Source organism: Grammomys surdaster, unplaced genomic scaffold (genome assembly GCF_004785775.1).
Source record: "Grammomys surdaster isolate TR1022 unplaced genomic scaffold, NIH_TR_1.0 201, whole genome shotgun sequence".
Lineage (NCBI taxonomy): Eukaryota > Metazoa > Chordata > Mammalia > Rodentia > Muridae > Grammomys > Grammomys surdaster.
Window position 1 is genome coordinate 1,528,330 of NW_021604646.1, and position 15,977 is coordinate 1,544,306.

The 15,977-nt window shown below is 37.2% G+C and overlaps 1 protein-coding gene across 2 annotated transcripts in view; it reads left to right on the forward strand.

Annotated features, from left to right (window-relative positions):
* Positions 1–15,977, forward strand: part of Cdh11 (cadherin 11) — a 151,110-nt gene that overhangs the window by 121,245 nt on the left and 13,888 nt on the right. For both annotated transcript variants that reach the window (XM_028770354.1, XM_028770355.1), the window contains exons 8-11: positions 2,532–2,785; positions 12,476–12,612; positions 15,465–15,598; positions 15,815–15,932. In XM_028770354.1, coding sequence (XP_028626187.1) covers positions 2,532–2,785; positions 12,476–12,612; positions 15,465–15,598; positions 15,815–15,932 — 643 coding nt within the window. The remainder of the gene's footprint in view (positions 1–2,531; positions 2,786–12,475; positions 12,613–15,464; positions 15,599–15,814; positions 15,933–15,977) is intronic.

The following is a 15,977-nucleotide window of genomic DNA, read 5'->3' on the forward strand; positions in this document are numbered from 1 at the left end:
TCGATGGACCATGATTTCCTTAATAAAATCTCACAGTTGGGTTTTCTGTTCTATGTGTACATTTCCCCAGATTAGATATAACCTTCTATTATAGCTAACAAATATTGTGCAGTTCCAATACTGTTTGTTTGCATTTTCTGTAGAATGAATCCCTAAGGGAGAATTTTCAGAGGTGAGGATTAGTAAGCTGCGGTGGGCATTAAGATTTTTATGGCTTATGCAGTGTGTCGCCTCATTTAGTTTTATTTCAACTATTCATAACATGGATATAAATGTCCACATGGGGGACTACCTCAAATCCTATTTGGAAGGAGAAAGGGAATTTATTGTAAGTAAATGCTTAAATGTTATCGAGACATTAGCCCTGCTGCTCATTCAGTAAAATGATTGATGCCTATTACTACAAGGGGCAGTCCTTTCTGGTTACAGGGAGGCAAAGATCAACAAGGCTCAGTGGATCCTTTGGAGATGCTCTACCATTAGCAGTGAAAGGAAGCTATGAGACTCCACATAGCTGTTTGGGGCAATTGAGTAGAAGTTCTCAAAACACCGATGTTGGGCTAACTTCCGGGGTACTTAATAGGGTTTCACCACTGTGGGAAAAGATATTCCAGACAAACCACTGCAAATACCTCGAGCTCATATTATCGAAAGATTTGGATCAAGCCAATGAGTTAGACTACAGTATGACCATGCTATTCAACACAAACAGGGCTTTCTAGTAAAAAATATATCTAGTAGGATACTTCTGGGTCCAAAAGGTTTTGCTCTAGAAATAGCAAACTTTTCTAATTATAATTCGCCTGGTCATGTTCCAATGTGTGATTCAGTTTAGACATTACAGAGATTTCTAGGAAGTTGCAGGAGCCTTGTATGGCTAATCTACAAATATCATTTTTTTCTCTTTCTCAACAATACGTCCAAGAATTTAGGAGCTTCCACCTGGGAAGATAGAATAATGCAGAATTAGAGGACAGGTTTATTAGTCGAATAAAAAAGGAGTGGTCCTTGATTTTAGGGAGAGGAAGATGGAAGGTAACAGAGTCAAGGATGCTGAATATGCTTAATCTTTCTGAAATGATGATGATCTTGAATCTGGAACAGTACAGAACTAGGTCAGTTCTAAGCCTGTGATTGTATATCCATTCGGAATAAGTATTTGCTAGGTAAATGACAACTGCACAGAAAATAGATGCCAGCCTTAAAAGATCAAGCTTATTGCAAATATTTGTTAGGTCTGCCTCATTGGAATATTACTTTGGAAGTTGTATCTTAGGTGTTGGGCTTAATATAGTTTTGTTTGTCACCCCTTGCTAGCTCTCTGTATTGTTTATTCAGAAATAAGGAGCACTTTATGACTGTGCCTATTCAAATGCTAGCTCTGAGTTGTTTTTCTTGTATAAAAGTATGTTCTGCTTATACTTGTTGTTCTATAAATGGACCATTTTGTCACATACGTGTTTTGACCAAAGGAAAGGTCACCTCTACTGTCAATTATTTAGCCTAAGAGGAGATAACCTCATAATGAATGCACTCAGAACAGAGCTATGACATGCCATTTTAGCTAGAAAGCTGTAAACATCTATTAAAAGGAGGACTGGGAAGCAAAAAAAAAAATTAAAATATTAGAATTATTCTGAAATGTCTTAGAATTCAAAGATTTGGAAAAGGCAAAATTATGTCAAAAAGTAAGTAGGACTGAAGAGATTTCTCAGTGGCTATAGCACTTGATGCATAAACAGTACACATGAAAACAGGCTTCCAGATCCCTGAGCCTTTAAAAACATGGGTTAGTGGAGCAGTCGGCCTGCAATTTACTTTTCTGAATGTAGAGACAGGAGATCCTTAGAGTAGGCTGGGTAGCTAGACTGCTAATAGGGTGTTCATGAACTCTGAGTTCAATTGAGAGGTCTTATGTGCATGCTTATGTACAAGATGAGGAAAGGTTGAGAAAGACTCTCCGTGTCAGCCTGAAAGACATGCACACACATACATATGCAAATCAAAAAAGGGAGAAAGTCAATTAGCATTATTGAAGGACTCCACCTACTCAAGTCTGTCTGTAAAGTACAATAAGCCTATGCGTATGCTGGTAAGGTGGTTGTCTTTGGGAAACACAATCTAGTCAAAAGTAAACAAGATAAATGAAGCCCTCATGATGATGAAGCTAGGACATTGTGTGTTTATGTAGCAGGCAGTATGGAACAGTTGTTTAATTATTAGTAGATTTGTAGCACTTCACAGAGAGGGCATCAAACGGATGTTAACTGCATCTCATTGGCTATTGAAAATGTGGTTGGCTTTATGTGGAATGTTCTGTGCTTGCAATCTTCCTTGCACTATATATACCTCACGCTTCAGCAACTTTTTGTCCTGATTTTCTGACCACATGGCTTACATTATTGGATGATAATCAGCATGAATTTTCTTTCTTTGAGAAACTGTTTGCTTCATTCCCTGTACCAATTAGGTCTTTATCTTCTAGTATTATTCAAGGAACTAGTTGCTAATCTTCTTTTTGTTCTTACCAGCCTGTAGATTTTGAAACCAAAAGAGCATATAGCTTGAAGGTAGAGGCTGCCAATGTTCACATTGACCCTAAGTTCATCAGCAATGGACCTTTCAAGGACACTGTGACTGTCAAGATTGCAGTCGAAGATGCTGATGAGCCTCCCATGTTCTTGGCCCCAAGTTATATCCACGAAGTTCAAGAAAATGCAGCTGCTGGCACTGTGGTTGGAAGAGTACATGCCAAAGACCCAGATGCTGCCAACAGCCCAATAAGGTACACATACATGAAATATTAGAATTATCCTGAAATGTCTTGTGATTCAAAGATTTGGAAAAGGTAAAATTATGACAAAAAGTATGTAGGACTGGAGAGATTTCTCAGTGGTTATAGCACTTGATGTATAAGCAGTACACATTTCATACAAAATGAACAGGGGGCATAATTTGTGATCTATACAAGTCATAGGGAAGCTCTGTCTAACCCTGCTGAGCACTCTGCAAAGGTAACAGAGTTCCCGTCACCCGAGTTTGTTGCTGTTATTCAGAAGCAGAATTCTGCTTCTCCTTACCACTGTTAACTAGAATTACTGAGCCAGGAGGTTGGTGATCAAAAGGGCAGAATAATTAGAATGAGGCAGAGGAGGGATTTGACCTACAGATATAAAGAAATTTATAGAGTGCAAATTTGGAAGTTGTGCGAAGTCCAGTTCCATAGACAGGTTATCTTTTGTGCTTTGCATGGCCACTTCTGTACTTTCCTTTTTCTATCTGTCTCCTCAGTATCTCTCTGCATCCAGACTTCCAGACATCATACTGATATCAATCTTTTAGCCAAAATGACTGCTATAAAATGCACATTCAAATATCTCAGGATGGAAAAGCAATGTACCACTCAGTAGTGAATTATCTCTCATTAATTTACCTTTCAATATAATCTACTGTTTTATTTAAAGATTTTGTTCAATCCCCCAACCAATCTAAGTCATTCTTTGAGGCAGATGTATTAACTCATAATTCCTACCCTTTATATGCTCTGTCTTTGGACTGAGATCTCTGCTTTGCAACTGCTGGTATAGTACCTATTATGATAATCTCAAGTAGGATCTTGCCTGTCTCATCTAAGGTTCATCCTTCAAGCCAAATCTAGATACAATATTTTCTTATCATTCTCTTTCTCTTTCCTTCTCCATATCCATCCTTACCACCTTTCCTTCATTGCTTGTTTCCTTCTGAATATCTCCATGTCGTAAAGTATTGTATACATCCTTTCAAAACACATAGGTATTTAGTTTCGCTCAAGTAAGCTAATGTCACATGTGATCTTAGAGTACTGGATGCTTCCAATTAGTATTTCTTGGAGAATCAATAACATTGTAGATTGCATCTGAAATTCATTTTGATTGCCAAATTATATTCTACTGTATGAATACCCAGTGTGTTTTTTTATCTATGTGTCATTTGCATGGATATTCATGTCATTTTAACTGTTGGATTTTATAGATATAGTTTCTGTTCACACCATTCCACAAATTTTTGCATACACGTATTGTCTTTCTCTTGGCTATGTAATTAGAGTTAAAATTGCTTAATCATGTAGCAACCCTGTGTTTAAATTTCTGAGCAGCTGCCAATTCTTTCCACACTGGCTGTGCTATTTTCCAATGGTGTCAGCCGTGAGGCTTATATCTTTTTGATTCTAGGTACCTTAATAAATTCCAAAACATGTGTCATGTTAGTTTCCTTGACAGTTATAGGAAGTGTCCATATAGATATCCATGAAGTAGCAGTCTATGTCTTTCTAGAGAATAAACAGCTGTTTAAATCCCTTTCTCATTATGCAATTGTATTAACCATCTTTTTATTATTGAATTATAAAAGTTCATTATGTATTCTGGCTGCCATAGGGACTTATTTGATTTGCAAATATTTTCTCTCATTCTGTGAGCTGCCTCTAAATTTTCCTGTTTCTCTTTAGAGGCAAAAATGTTTTTGATTATGATTAAGTCCACTCGTTTCCTCCTTGGTTGCTTGTCAGATTTACAAATTGTGGCCTTTTCTAGATAAACTCAAAAATACTTACATCTTTATTTTCTTTGAAGAAATTTTATAGTTTAAGATTTTTATTTAGATCTTTGAGTTATTTCAAATTGGTGTCTGTGTGTGATGTGAGAGAGAAGCTCATTGCATTACCATGCAGGTGAGTGTCCACATTCTGACTCTCAGATGGAGTTCCTTTTACATGTGTGCCTATCCACATGGCGGTGTCACACAATTTTGATTATTGTAACATTAGAAAAAGTTTCGAAGTGGAAACTGTAATTTCTTCACTATTTATTTGAATTATGTTTTATAAGAAAATAATAGTAACATTATTTTTCATTGTCTAGGATCCTTCCATGCTACAAAAAGCAGGGTTGAATTTTTTGACAGGGATCCTGTATCTTACAGAGTATAGATTGTTGGTTAGTCATCCTTTGCCATTGGATATTTATTCACCTGTGTTCTAAGTAATCATTGAATTCTTCCATCACTGTGATGCATATCCATGGTGGACATCTGTTTTCTGAATGAATAATTTAATGACTCTTACTTGCTTTAGTAAGTAAGACTCTTAGGCCTGGAAGTGATGACATTTCCTTCTGGTACTTATTAAATGAATCTGTATTCAGCTCATAACAGAATCCCCCAATATAATCAAATAACCCACAAAAAGGTCTAATGAAGGTTTCTACAATAAAAATATGCAAACAACCAACAACTATGTAGTACATACTGGGGGAAATAGCTCAGGCAGTCCTAGTCTTAAATGCATAAGGACCTGGATTTGTTCCTGAGAACCCACTTTTTTTTTTTTTTAAAGAAATACATCAGCTAGGCAGATAGTTTGGTGAGTGTGAGTAGTTCTTGTGCCACCACAAGGGCCAACATTCAAACATCCAGAATCCACACAAAATGTCGAGCATGGCTGTGTGCATCTGCAACCCAAGCAGGGAGTGGAGTAAAATCAGGTGGATTTCTGGACTTGCTGGTGTCCAGCCTAGCTCCAGGTTCAGTGAGAGTTGCTGCCTTAAAGGAATAAGGTAGAGAGAAATAAAGCAGGATATCTAACATTCTCCTCTGGCTTCTATACTCTACCTGTCAAACAGGCATATATAATACATGTGAAACTATATAGAAACATACAATGTAGAAAAGAGCCATCAAAACAAAACATATACACAAATAAATACACACACACACACACACACACACACACACACACTTGAATGTGGCAGAGTATGTTCCTAACTCCAGCATTAAGGAGCCAGAGGTGGGGGAAAAATTCCTAGAACTCACTGCTAAGCCAGCCTAGCTTATTTGCTGAACTCCATGGAAGGGAGAAATTTTGCCTTCAAAAACAAAATTGGCAGCCTTTAAGAAGGGATCCAGGGCTTCAGCTGAATATGTAAGAGTGGAGGGCCCTGCCGGGCACAGGTGGAAGATGAGACCCTTGACCTCATGAAGGCTGGATGCCTCAGGGGGTGGGAATTTTGAGGGTGGGGAAGTGGGAGTGGGGGAGGTAGGTGGGGGTTACATCCACGGAGAAGAAGGAGGAGGGGTAAGGGGATGGGGGGTTCCCAGGTGGGTGGGGGATGGGGTAAGGGGACAACATATGAAATGTAAATAAAATATCCAATAAAAAAAAAAAGAAATGGTACCTAAAGTTGTCCTCTGGCCTCTACATGCAGGTACACACATGTTGACATGCACACTCATAAATCTACATGCATGTACATGTACATTCTTAAAACACTTAGTTTATATTTAAAACAACCAAGCAAATGTCGATGAACACTGAAATTTAAATTTCCCCTTACCACAGCGAAAATGAGCAGTCTCAACCAGAAAGCAAAAGCCAAAGAAAAAAATGCAAGCAAGGAAATGAAAAACGAGAATTACTCATTTACTGTTGATAAGAATTTAGATTTGTACACCCATTATATGAAATAGTACTGGAGACTCAGGAATTGACAGTCGCACTACCATATGGTCTAGTACTATTACAAGTGTGTATCCATCTAAAAGAAATCAAATGTGTAAGTTGAAGTGACATCTGTACCTCCATGTTTATTGCAGGACTGTTTATAGTAGCCAAGATACAAACACAGTCTAAATGTCCATCCACAGATAGTGGATAAGAAAATGTATTGAATCCTAACAGCACAGAAGTGTTCAGGAGTAAGGAAAACCATGGAGTTCTATCATTTTCAGTTTCAGGAATAAAGATGAACCAGGGGGACATTTCCTTCAGTGACACAAGCCAGGGCAAAATCCCAACCAACTAAACAAAGCAAAAGAAAACAAATAGTGCATGATCCCATGCATATGTAGAATGTGAAATCTCAGACCAAATTGTTTTGAGTAGTGATGGGAGACACTGAGAGAGTAGGAGTGCTGGGGACATGAGAAGAGTTGACTCAGTAGACTTGACATTGCAGTTAAAGAGAAAGAGTAAACTCTAGTAAACAGTAATGTGGCCATGACTAACATTAATAACCTGAGTACTTTGCCACATATCCTGAACATGGTTTGAATGTTCCCAATGGAAGAAATGATAAGCTTAAGATGATGAAATGTTAATGATTTTTATTTGAAATTAGCATAATGTAAACATTTGCTGAGGGACTATCAAAATCATACAAATCTATAGTTCTTACACAAGAATAAAAGCAATTATCTCTCATGCAGTAACAAGAAAAAAAAGTACCAAAAACAAGGGGATGTAAATGTAAAGGAATCTGTAACAGCAGACCATGAAATATACACACTTTATTAAATAAAATGGGGACGCAGGGTGTAGTTCAGTTGGTAGAACTTACACCTAGCATACCTTAGGCCCTGGGTTTGATCCATCAGAGCATTTATGGAGTATAGAGGTGTGTACCTATAATCTTAGCACTCTGAAGGTAGTAGCTGAAGAATCAGATGTCCAAGGTCATCCCTTGGCTACCCATTAAATTTCAGCCCATTCTGGGCTACATTCCAATTAGTTTTTAAATGCCTGGATAGAAGATTTATGTGTTGCATTTTGGAGTACTATCCTTATTGATGAGAAATGTCATTTTTGAATTATTTTTTAGAATTGAAACAATACATTTAAGGCAGTTTTTTCTGAATCTTCATAGATCACTTTGAGGCTATGACTATTTCTGGAGCAGTTGATGAGGTTACTAATCTCAGAGGGAAAATATGTCTTGCTTAAGTTTAAGCTCATGTGACCAGGGTTGGAGACTAGCGTTTAATCCAGATTGATTTTAGCTTCAGTCAGCTCCCTTAGCTATAGGCCATTGTTAACAAAAACCTATTGCCCTTTACATAATGACAGAGGCGGCTTGCTGTGCCTTTGAACTACTTCAGTATATTCATAGTTGTGAGTTAATATAATTTATGTTTGACCTAGAATATCAAGATGTGCTAATGATTTTAAAAAAGAACATCAACATAAACACACATGGAACAACTACTTATTTCCCCTGAACTTCACTGTCTCCATGGATCCACATCTGCAATCCATTTATTTAAGCCATATTTTCAGTGCTAGCTGTTCTGGGCATGCAGGCAGCTTCCAAGTCTATAATTATCCAAAGATTCTCAATAACCAAATACAGCCAAGTCACTGTCCTTCCTACTTGAGTTCCTGTTCTTAGGACATCAGACAAATTACATGTGGACTTCTCACCACTTAAGGTTCTGGTTATTCTCTCTATCTTTAGAGATATTTGTGAAATTGGACATGAAATTAAGACTTTATACTACTATTTAAACACTTAAAAATTGTGTCTGTGTGTGTGTGTGTGTGTGTGTGTGCATGTGTGTGGTGTGTATAAGTAAATTAGGGGGTTATGTGTACGTGTTCTTTCATGATGGTGCATATACGTGTCTTCACAAGTACATCTACTGGTCAGAGGTCAACACTGAATGTCCTCTTCTGATGCTCTCCTCCTTGCTTTCTTTGTGAGTCAGAGTTTCACATTGAACCTACAGCTCTCCAATTGGATAGACTGGTTGAAGAGCAAGGACCAAAGATCTATTTGTGTTTGTTACCCCAATGCTGGTGTTGTAGTTGGGTGTCTCCATTATAGATCTTTCTTGGTGATGAGGATCTGAGTTTAGGTCTTCTTGTATATGAAACAGGTACTTTAATGACTGAGCCACTTCCAGTCATTTCACCAAAACTCTGAGCCTCATGCAAATTTGCAAATGCCTTTTCCAAGATTCTACAGCATTTGACACATTATTGGTTAGCATTTTATTTTCTTACTCAAAGCAGCATCTGTCCTTGGTCTCCCTGACATTCACTTGTTCTTGCCTCCTACCTGGTGCCTTGTTTTGTCCTTGATCACTTTTCCAGCACTAGGGGTTTCTCTAAGCCTCGATGTTTTGATTTCAAACTCTGTCTATGTCTATTATCCTATAGGATTATCTGTTATGTTATGATTGAATTGAGTTGGTACTTCATACTCTCTGCTTCTGGATTAATTTTTCTCCAGACTCTAATTCTGAATTTATGATAGTATGAGCTGTTAATTTTTATCCTTATTTGTTTCTTCTTCACAGGCTTAGTTATTTTTTGTAATGATATTTGTAGGCAGGGATAGGCGTATAGCTTTGAGGAGCTTAGCAAGCATGCATCAACAATAGTGATTTCAGGTTTCAATACTGTAGAAAGACAATAGAGATATCTCTGCACTCATATCCACTATGTCTTTTTTTGTTTATTCTTCTTACACAATGCCTATCCTCGGTCCACTCCTCTCTACACCCCTGCCCACTCCTAAGCTTTCTTTCAGATCCACTACTCTTCCACTTCCGTTTAAGAAAAGGAAAATATCAGGTATTCCGGTGAAATCAACCAGACATGGTATAACAAGATGCAATAACAAGGCACAAACCTTTATATCAAGGTTGGATGAGGTGATCCAGTATAAGGAAAAGTGTCCCAAGAATAAGTAAAAGAGACACTACCATTACCCACTGCCACTTTTAGGTGTCTGCCTGATGTTTGGCTGTAGGTCTCTGCATCTCCACCCATCAGCTGCCTGAGGAAGCTTCATTGATGATAAAGATTGGACTAGGGCTGGACACTGATCTATGAGTATAGTAAAACATTATTAAGGATTACTTAATGATTAATTAATTAATTAATTAATTTGCCAGTTGTATTTGTTTCTATTGTAGGTCTTTGGCTCACCTGGCTTTCTTTCTTGTGTTTTTTTTAATTACTTTATATATTTACATGTCAAATATTGTCCCCCTTCTCTGTCCCACATCCACGAGAGCCTCCACCCTATCTCCTCCCCTTTGCCTCTAAGAGGATCCTCTCCTACTCACTCATACACTTCCACCTCATTCCTTTAGCATCCCCCTTCTTTGGGGCATCATTCCTCCACAGGACCAAGAACTCATATAAAACAATCAAACTGCTGGGTGTGGTGGATCAAGTTTATAGTTCTTATCTTCTGGGATTTATGACCATGAGCCTTGCTTACTTGGAGAGCACTCCAGGGTAGCAGCAGATACTGTCCCAAAAACATGGTGTACAGTTCTTGAATATCAGTAGCCAGGGTTTTCTTTCAGCCTCTAATACACACATATATACAAATATCGACATTTCCACACATGTTTTTTGTGTATGTACAAATGTATAACCACCTTCTGCACCACTTCCATAACCAGAATCAGTACCATCACACTCCAATCCCTAGTTACATCCCTGATTGTAATAGGATTGAGTCTTTGCTCTCTTAACATTGCAACCTATTCCTAGTTGAACGTTACCATCTATTTTTTTTTTTTTTTTGGTGAATTAACTTGATTTTGTGTTTTCTCATAACTCCCTCCACACACTCAGGCAAGAATGTTTCCAAAACTCTGCTAGTCATCCCAGATGTGTAAATCTTTACTGACTCCTACTGTTACTGTTTAACACACAGTTTTCAATTCCTCTGGCATTTCAGTTGATATTTCTTTTATTTTAAAAACTACATCAAATTCTTAAATTTCCTCTGTTATCTTTTTCTCAGATCATCTTTCTTACACATTACCTGAATATTGTTCAGTTCTTCTGATTTCACTCATTTGCTTCGTTGCTTATAGGTCTTCCAATGGTTTTTCATTGGCTATAGAATGGAGGTTACCTCTGATACCCAAGAGCGTTCCTATTTTCTCCCCAGTATAACAGCAGCAGGAGCAATAACTAAAATAACTCCTCCTTTGGGTTGCAATACTTAATGTTGGTGAAGCATGAAGATGTCTCATCTTATTCTTGCATATGTTATAAAGTTAGGTACCTTGCTGTTCTAGTTTACACGTAAATATGCTGAAATTCAGAATTTTAAGTGACTTTTTCAAAATTATATAATTCTGATTATGTGCAATGCAAAATGAGTGGATTTAAGATTTTCCAAAATCCAGATCCATATACCATTATTGTATCTGTAGAGTAATATGTTGCCTTAGCATCTTGTCATTGCCCGTGTGTCATCATATTACTTAAATTGAAAGCTGCCTTACAGCAGGAAACACAGCTTCTGTTGTATATAGAGCTATCTACTGAAGACTTAGCTGCAGAGCTTCTCCTGGCTTTGAGAAAATGCAAGAGCAAGTTGAAGTTCATCCCTGGAATATAGGGAAGTTTATTTCTCTTAAGGAGTTATAATTCAAAGTATATCATGAATGATCTCATGTTTTGAATACTTAAAATGCTGCCAGATGAGTGACTGTCTTTCCTGGAAAAAAATGTGACTGATCTGAGATAAGAGGGACATTGGTTCTTCAGAAACAGGACATATACCATTTGTAAATCTCATCCTGTATACATTTGGGAGAGAGCAAGATCTTTGATATTCAGAATCCTTGCTTCCTCTACTTTTTTTTATTTTTAACCATTACTAGTGCCTTAAAAGAGACATATTCTATACATTTTAGGAAAACATAGCCAAAACATCTAATATCAGGAAACTATCCTCTTTTGAAGTTCAGCATGCTATTTGTATGGGTGTGATTTATCTTTGTTCTTCCCTTTGGGGTAGGTGGTAAAATTAACTGGTGGGACCATTCAAGCTTACCAGACCCATTAAAAATAAGACTCTAAAATGGACCAAGTCTGGCTATGCTGTTAGACTTCACCTCAAAGTCTCTTCCCCATCTTCCACCTGACCTTACATACAACTCCATACTATTCTGACAATTCTCCTGTCTTTTGTCTAAAAAGGCAAACTTTCAAGCAAGTAGGACTTGATACAACCTTTGTACTCCATTGTGAAGCACAACACACTCAGTAAGGTATGAAGAGGATAACCTATAAGTAACTGGCTGAACCTTGTTTACATCTGCATCTTGGAATTCAGAAGGAAATTACCTATAAAATTATCTATAGCTAAATAAACTAAAGCAAAAACTGAACCAAAACAAAAACTATGCAAAATATAACTAACACTTTTCTTTAAATGTGGAAAATCATGATGTTTAGAGCTATAAATGGTCTCTAATGATGAATTTAGATAAACTTTAAACTATTTAATATTTCATATCCAAAACTTGGCAAAGGTTTGACACATTTGTGACTTTCTGAGTAGCTTGGGAGTGAGGGAAACTCACTTGCCAAATGCAATTTCATAAATATTCAGATGGTGGGTGATTATAGTAAATATGGAGAAATATGCAACACATTATTATCCTTCTCAATCAAATATGCAAAGTAGTGTTTTCATTCATTGTATTGCATAAAGAAGTCCAACATACCAAAATGATTCCTATAAAAGATTCATGCGTAAAGTTTGAAAAGTAAATTTGATTAAAACCAAAACTTAACTCATGTGATCCGTTGAAAAAAAGTTGCTTTAAATATAACATAGAGAAAATATTCAAATATTAAGCTGCTCTGAGTGTTTTGGTTTAATTGCCTCATTTGCATTCTGCTTAGGTATTCAATTGATCGTCATACTGACCTCGACAGGTTTTTCACGATTAATCCAGAAGATGGTTTTATTAAAACTACGAAACCTCTAGATAGGGAAGAAACTGCCTGGCTCAACATCACTGTCTTTGCAGCAGAAATTCGTAAGTATTCTCCTAAGGGCTTTGATTTGACTTTACTAAATATTAATCCTTCTGTCTCTTGTCTATAAAATGAAATTGCTGAGGATTGCAATTGTTATGTTTTAGAATTTTCCTTCCTTTTAATGAAAATGGATTTTTTCATAAATAATATAGGTTTCATTTTCCCCTCCATCTCCTCCTCACAGTTCCTTTGGGATCCACTCCCACTTTGTCTCTCATTAGAAAATGAATAGGCTTCTAAAATATAATAATAAAAAATAAAATAAAATAAATGTAGTAATGTGAAACAAAACTAAAACATCTGAATTGGACAAAATAGACCAACAGAAATACAGCCCATGAGAAGCCACAAGAATCATATACCTACTCATTCACACACTCAGGAATCACCCCAAAACTCATTCACACACTCAGGAATCCCCCCAAAACACTGCACTAATCTTAAAGTCAGTCATCCTATATATATATAGAGGAGCTGGTGCAGGCCTTGTGCATGCTGCCTCCATCTTTGTGAATCCGTATGAATTTTGATCATATTGATCTAGAGGGCCTTGGTGTGTGTGTGTGTGTGTGTGTGTGTGTGTGTGTGTGTGTGTGTATGAATGTGTGTCTTCCAACTCCTCTAGCACTTAAACTGCTCCTTCCTCTTCTCTTGCAGGGTTCCCTGAACCCTGAATAGATGGACTTGATTCAGACATCCCTTTCAGGAATGAGTCTACCAGGCTCTCTCAATCTCTGTATAATGCTTGGCTGTGGATCTCTGTATCTGTTCCCATCTGCTTCAGGAGGGATTGTCTCTGATGATGGCTGAGCAAGGCTCTGATCTATGCATGTAGCAGCATGACATTAGGAGTAGTTTTGTTGTTACATATTATATACTTATTTTTAAAAACAGTAGCATTTAGTTTTATGGTAAGTCCCTGGGCTTTTTTCCCCTTTTGGTCTTCAAATTTTAATTTTACTTACGTATCTAGAAAGATAATTAGTCAAGTGGAAACGTTTTCATTTTCTTTTGAAGACTTGCGTATACACTCAGAGGGGTGGCACATTAGTTAGGATTCTCTAGAGTATCAGAATTTACAGACTTAATCTCTCTCTCTCTCTCTCCCTCTCTCTCTCTCTCTCCATATATATAATATATATAGATAGAAAGATATATATATATATATATATATATATATATGAATGGATTCTATAGAGTGACTTACAGGCTGTGGGGTCCAGCTAACCCAACACTGACTGCGTATGAATGGAGAGGTTAATAATGTAGTAGTTGCAGTGTCCATGAGGCTGTATGTCTCAACTAGCCTCCATTATACACTAAATCATGAAGAAGTAGGTTCTAATGCCAGTGAAGGAACCAACTTGCTAGTGACAGTGACAGCAAACAGACAAAGAGAAAGAGCTTTGCTTCCATCTTCCATATCCTTTATTTAGGTCACCAGCAGAGGTGTGATCCAGGATAAAGGTACATCTTCTCACCACAAAAGATCTGAATGAAAGGTTCATCTTCCCATTTTAAAGATCTAGATTAAAAGTGTGTTTTTCTCTTTTCTAATGATTTAACTAAGAAAAACATCTCTCACAGCTGTACCCAGTTATTTGGATTTTAGTTAATTCCAGATATAGTCAACTTGTAAACCAAGGATAGCTATCAGAGATGGCTTATAGCCTCCAGCAATTTACAAAATATGGCTATCATGTTAAACTTCTTGCAATCAAGACTTGTGGCATTTCGCATAGTGACTAACTGGTAACTCTTGAACCTGATCATATGTCAAACTCTCTCAACCTACCCCATGGCTGCCCTATTATAGCAACGGTTCTTGGACTCATCAAGAACCATTCTTATCCTGCCTTTCTGTGTTTATAACCCCTGTGTGAATGAATTACGATTTGAAAAAAAAATAAATTATTAAAAAAAAAGAACCGTTCTTATTCAATAGATCTATACTAGAGGTGAATAATTTAGATGTACTGCAAATGACCAGGTGAATTTAATGCTGTTTCTGGGAGTCCACTTTGAGAATCATGATATTAAATTACTTACTAGCATGACCAGGTTGCATTAGCAATCTTTGGAATTATTCTCAACCAAAGTAGGAAAATGGTTCAATATTTTTCTGGTTTCTAAGTGACATTTATTCCTAAAATCCTTCCACCCAATTTTACATACTTCTGATCTGAGATAGCTTTGGGCCAACAATTCATGTGTTATTTTTTGTTGTTGTTGTTGATGTTGTTGGTTGCTTGTTTGTTTGTTTTGTTGTTTGTTTTGCTTTTGTTTTGTTTTGGTATTTTGTTGTTTGTTTTTGTTTTTATTCACCTAGCTTTGCAAGAAGTATCCAGGAGAATAACTTCAAAAGACCAGGGATTTAGTTGTGCACACAGATTCAGGGTTTCAACCCATGGTCAAACTTGCTCTATCCTTGAGGGACTGTAAGGAGGTCAAGCATCGAGGGAGGCAACATGCTACAAGGCAACAATGTTCATCTACTGGTAGACAGGAAGCATGTCCTGGAAGACAGGAAGCCCAGTGACTTCCTTTCTCTGACTTGGCTCTATTTCCTACTTTTCATTATTGTCACAATAATACCACAATATTGCAAAGCTTTCAATAGGTACTTAATTACACTAGAGTTCCCTGGATCTAATCACTTTCCAAAGTCCATGTACTAGAAACCAATCCTGAAAGACTCAAATGTGTCTGGATATTTCCTAGTCAACCATAGTAATGCCTCTCTTAGAAGTGCCCATATAGGTGGTTGAAGCTTGTTCACTCTGAGAATCAGCATGGACTATTACATTTTCTTACTTGGTATTTGTTAACTGTCTGAATTCACTTTCCCCAGACAACAGACATCAGGAAGCCAAAGTCCCAGTGGCCATCAGGGTCCTGGATGTCAATGACAATGCTCCTAAGTTTGCTGCCCCTTATGAAGGCTTTATCTGTGAGAGCGATCACCCCAAGCCACTCTCGAACCAGGTAAGGCTGGCTTCTCCTGTCCTGACCATAAGTAATGAATTTGAAATCGAGCTTGTTTATTTTAATATTCAAGTCGTATTACCTCCTCCTGTCCATGAAATTTCATGTGTCAGTCCTACTTTTATGAAATGTTAAAAATCAGTCTGCTAAGAAATTCTGGATAAATAATGTTCTAATAGCATCATCCTTTATTTATGAGCTATCTTTCTCTTTCAGCCAATAGTTACAGTTAGTGCAGATGACCAGGACGACACAGCCAATGGACCAAGATTTATCTTCAGCCTACCCCCTGAAATCATTCACAACCCAAATTTCACAGTAAGAGATAACAGAGGTTTGTACCATAGTTCCTATAAATTCATAGATGCAGAGATGGAAA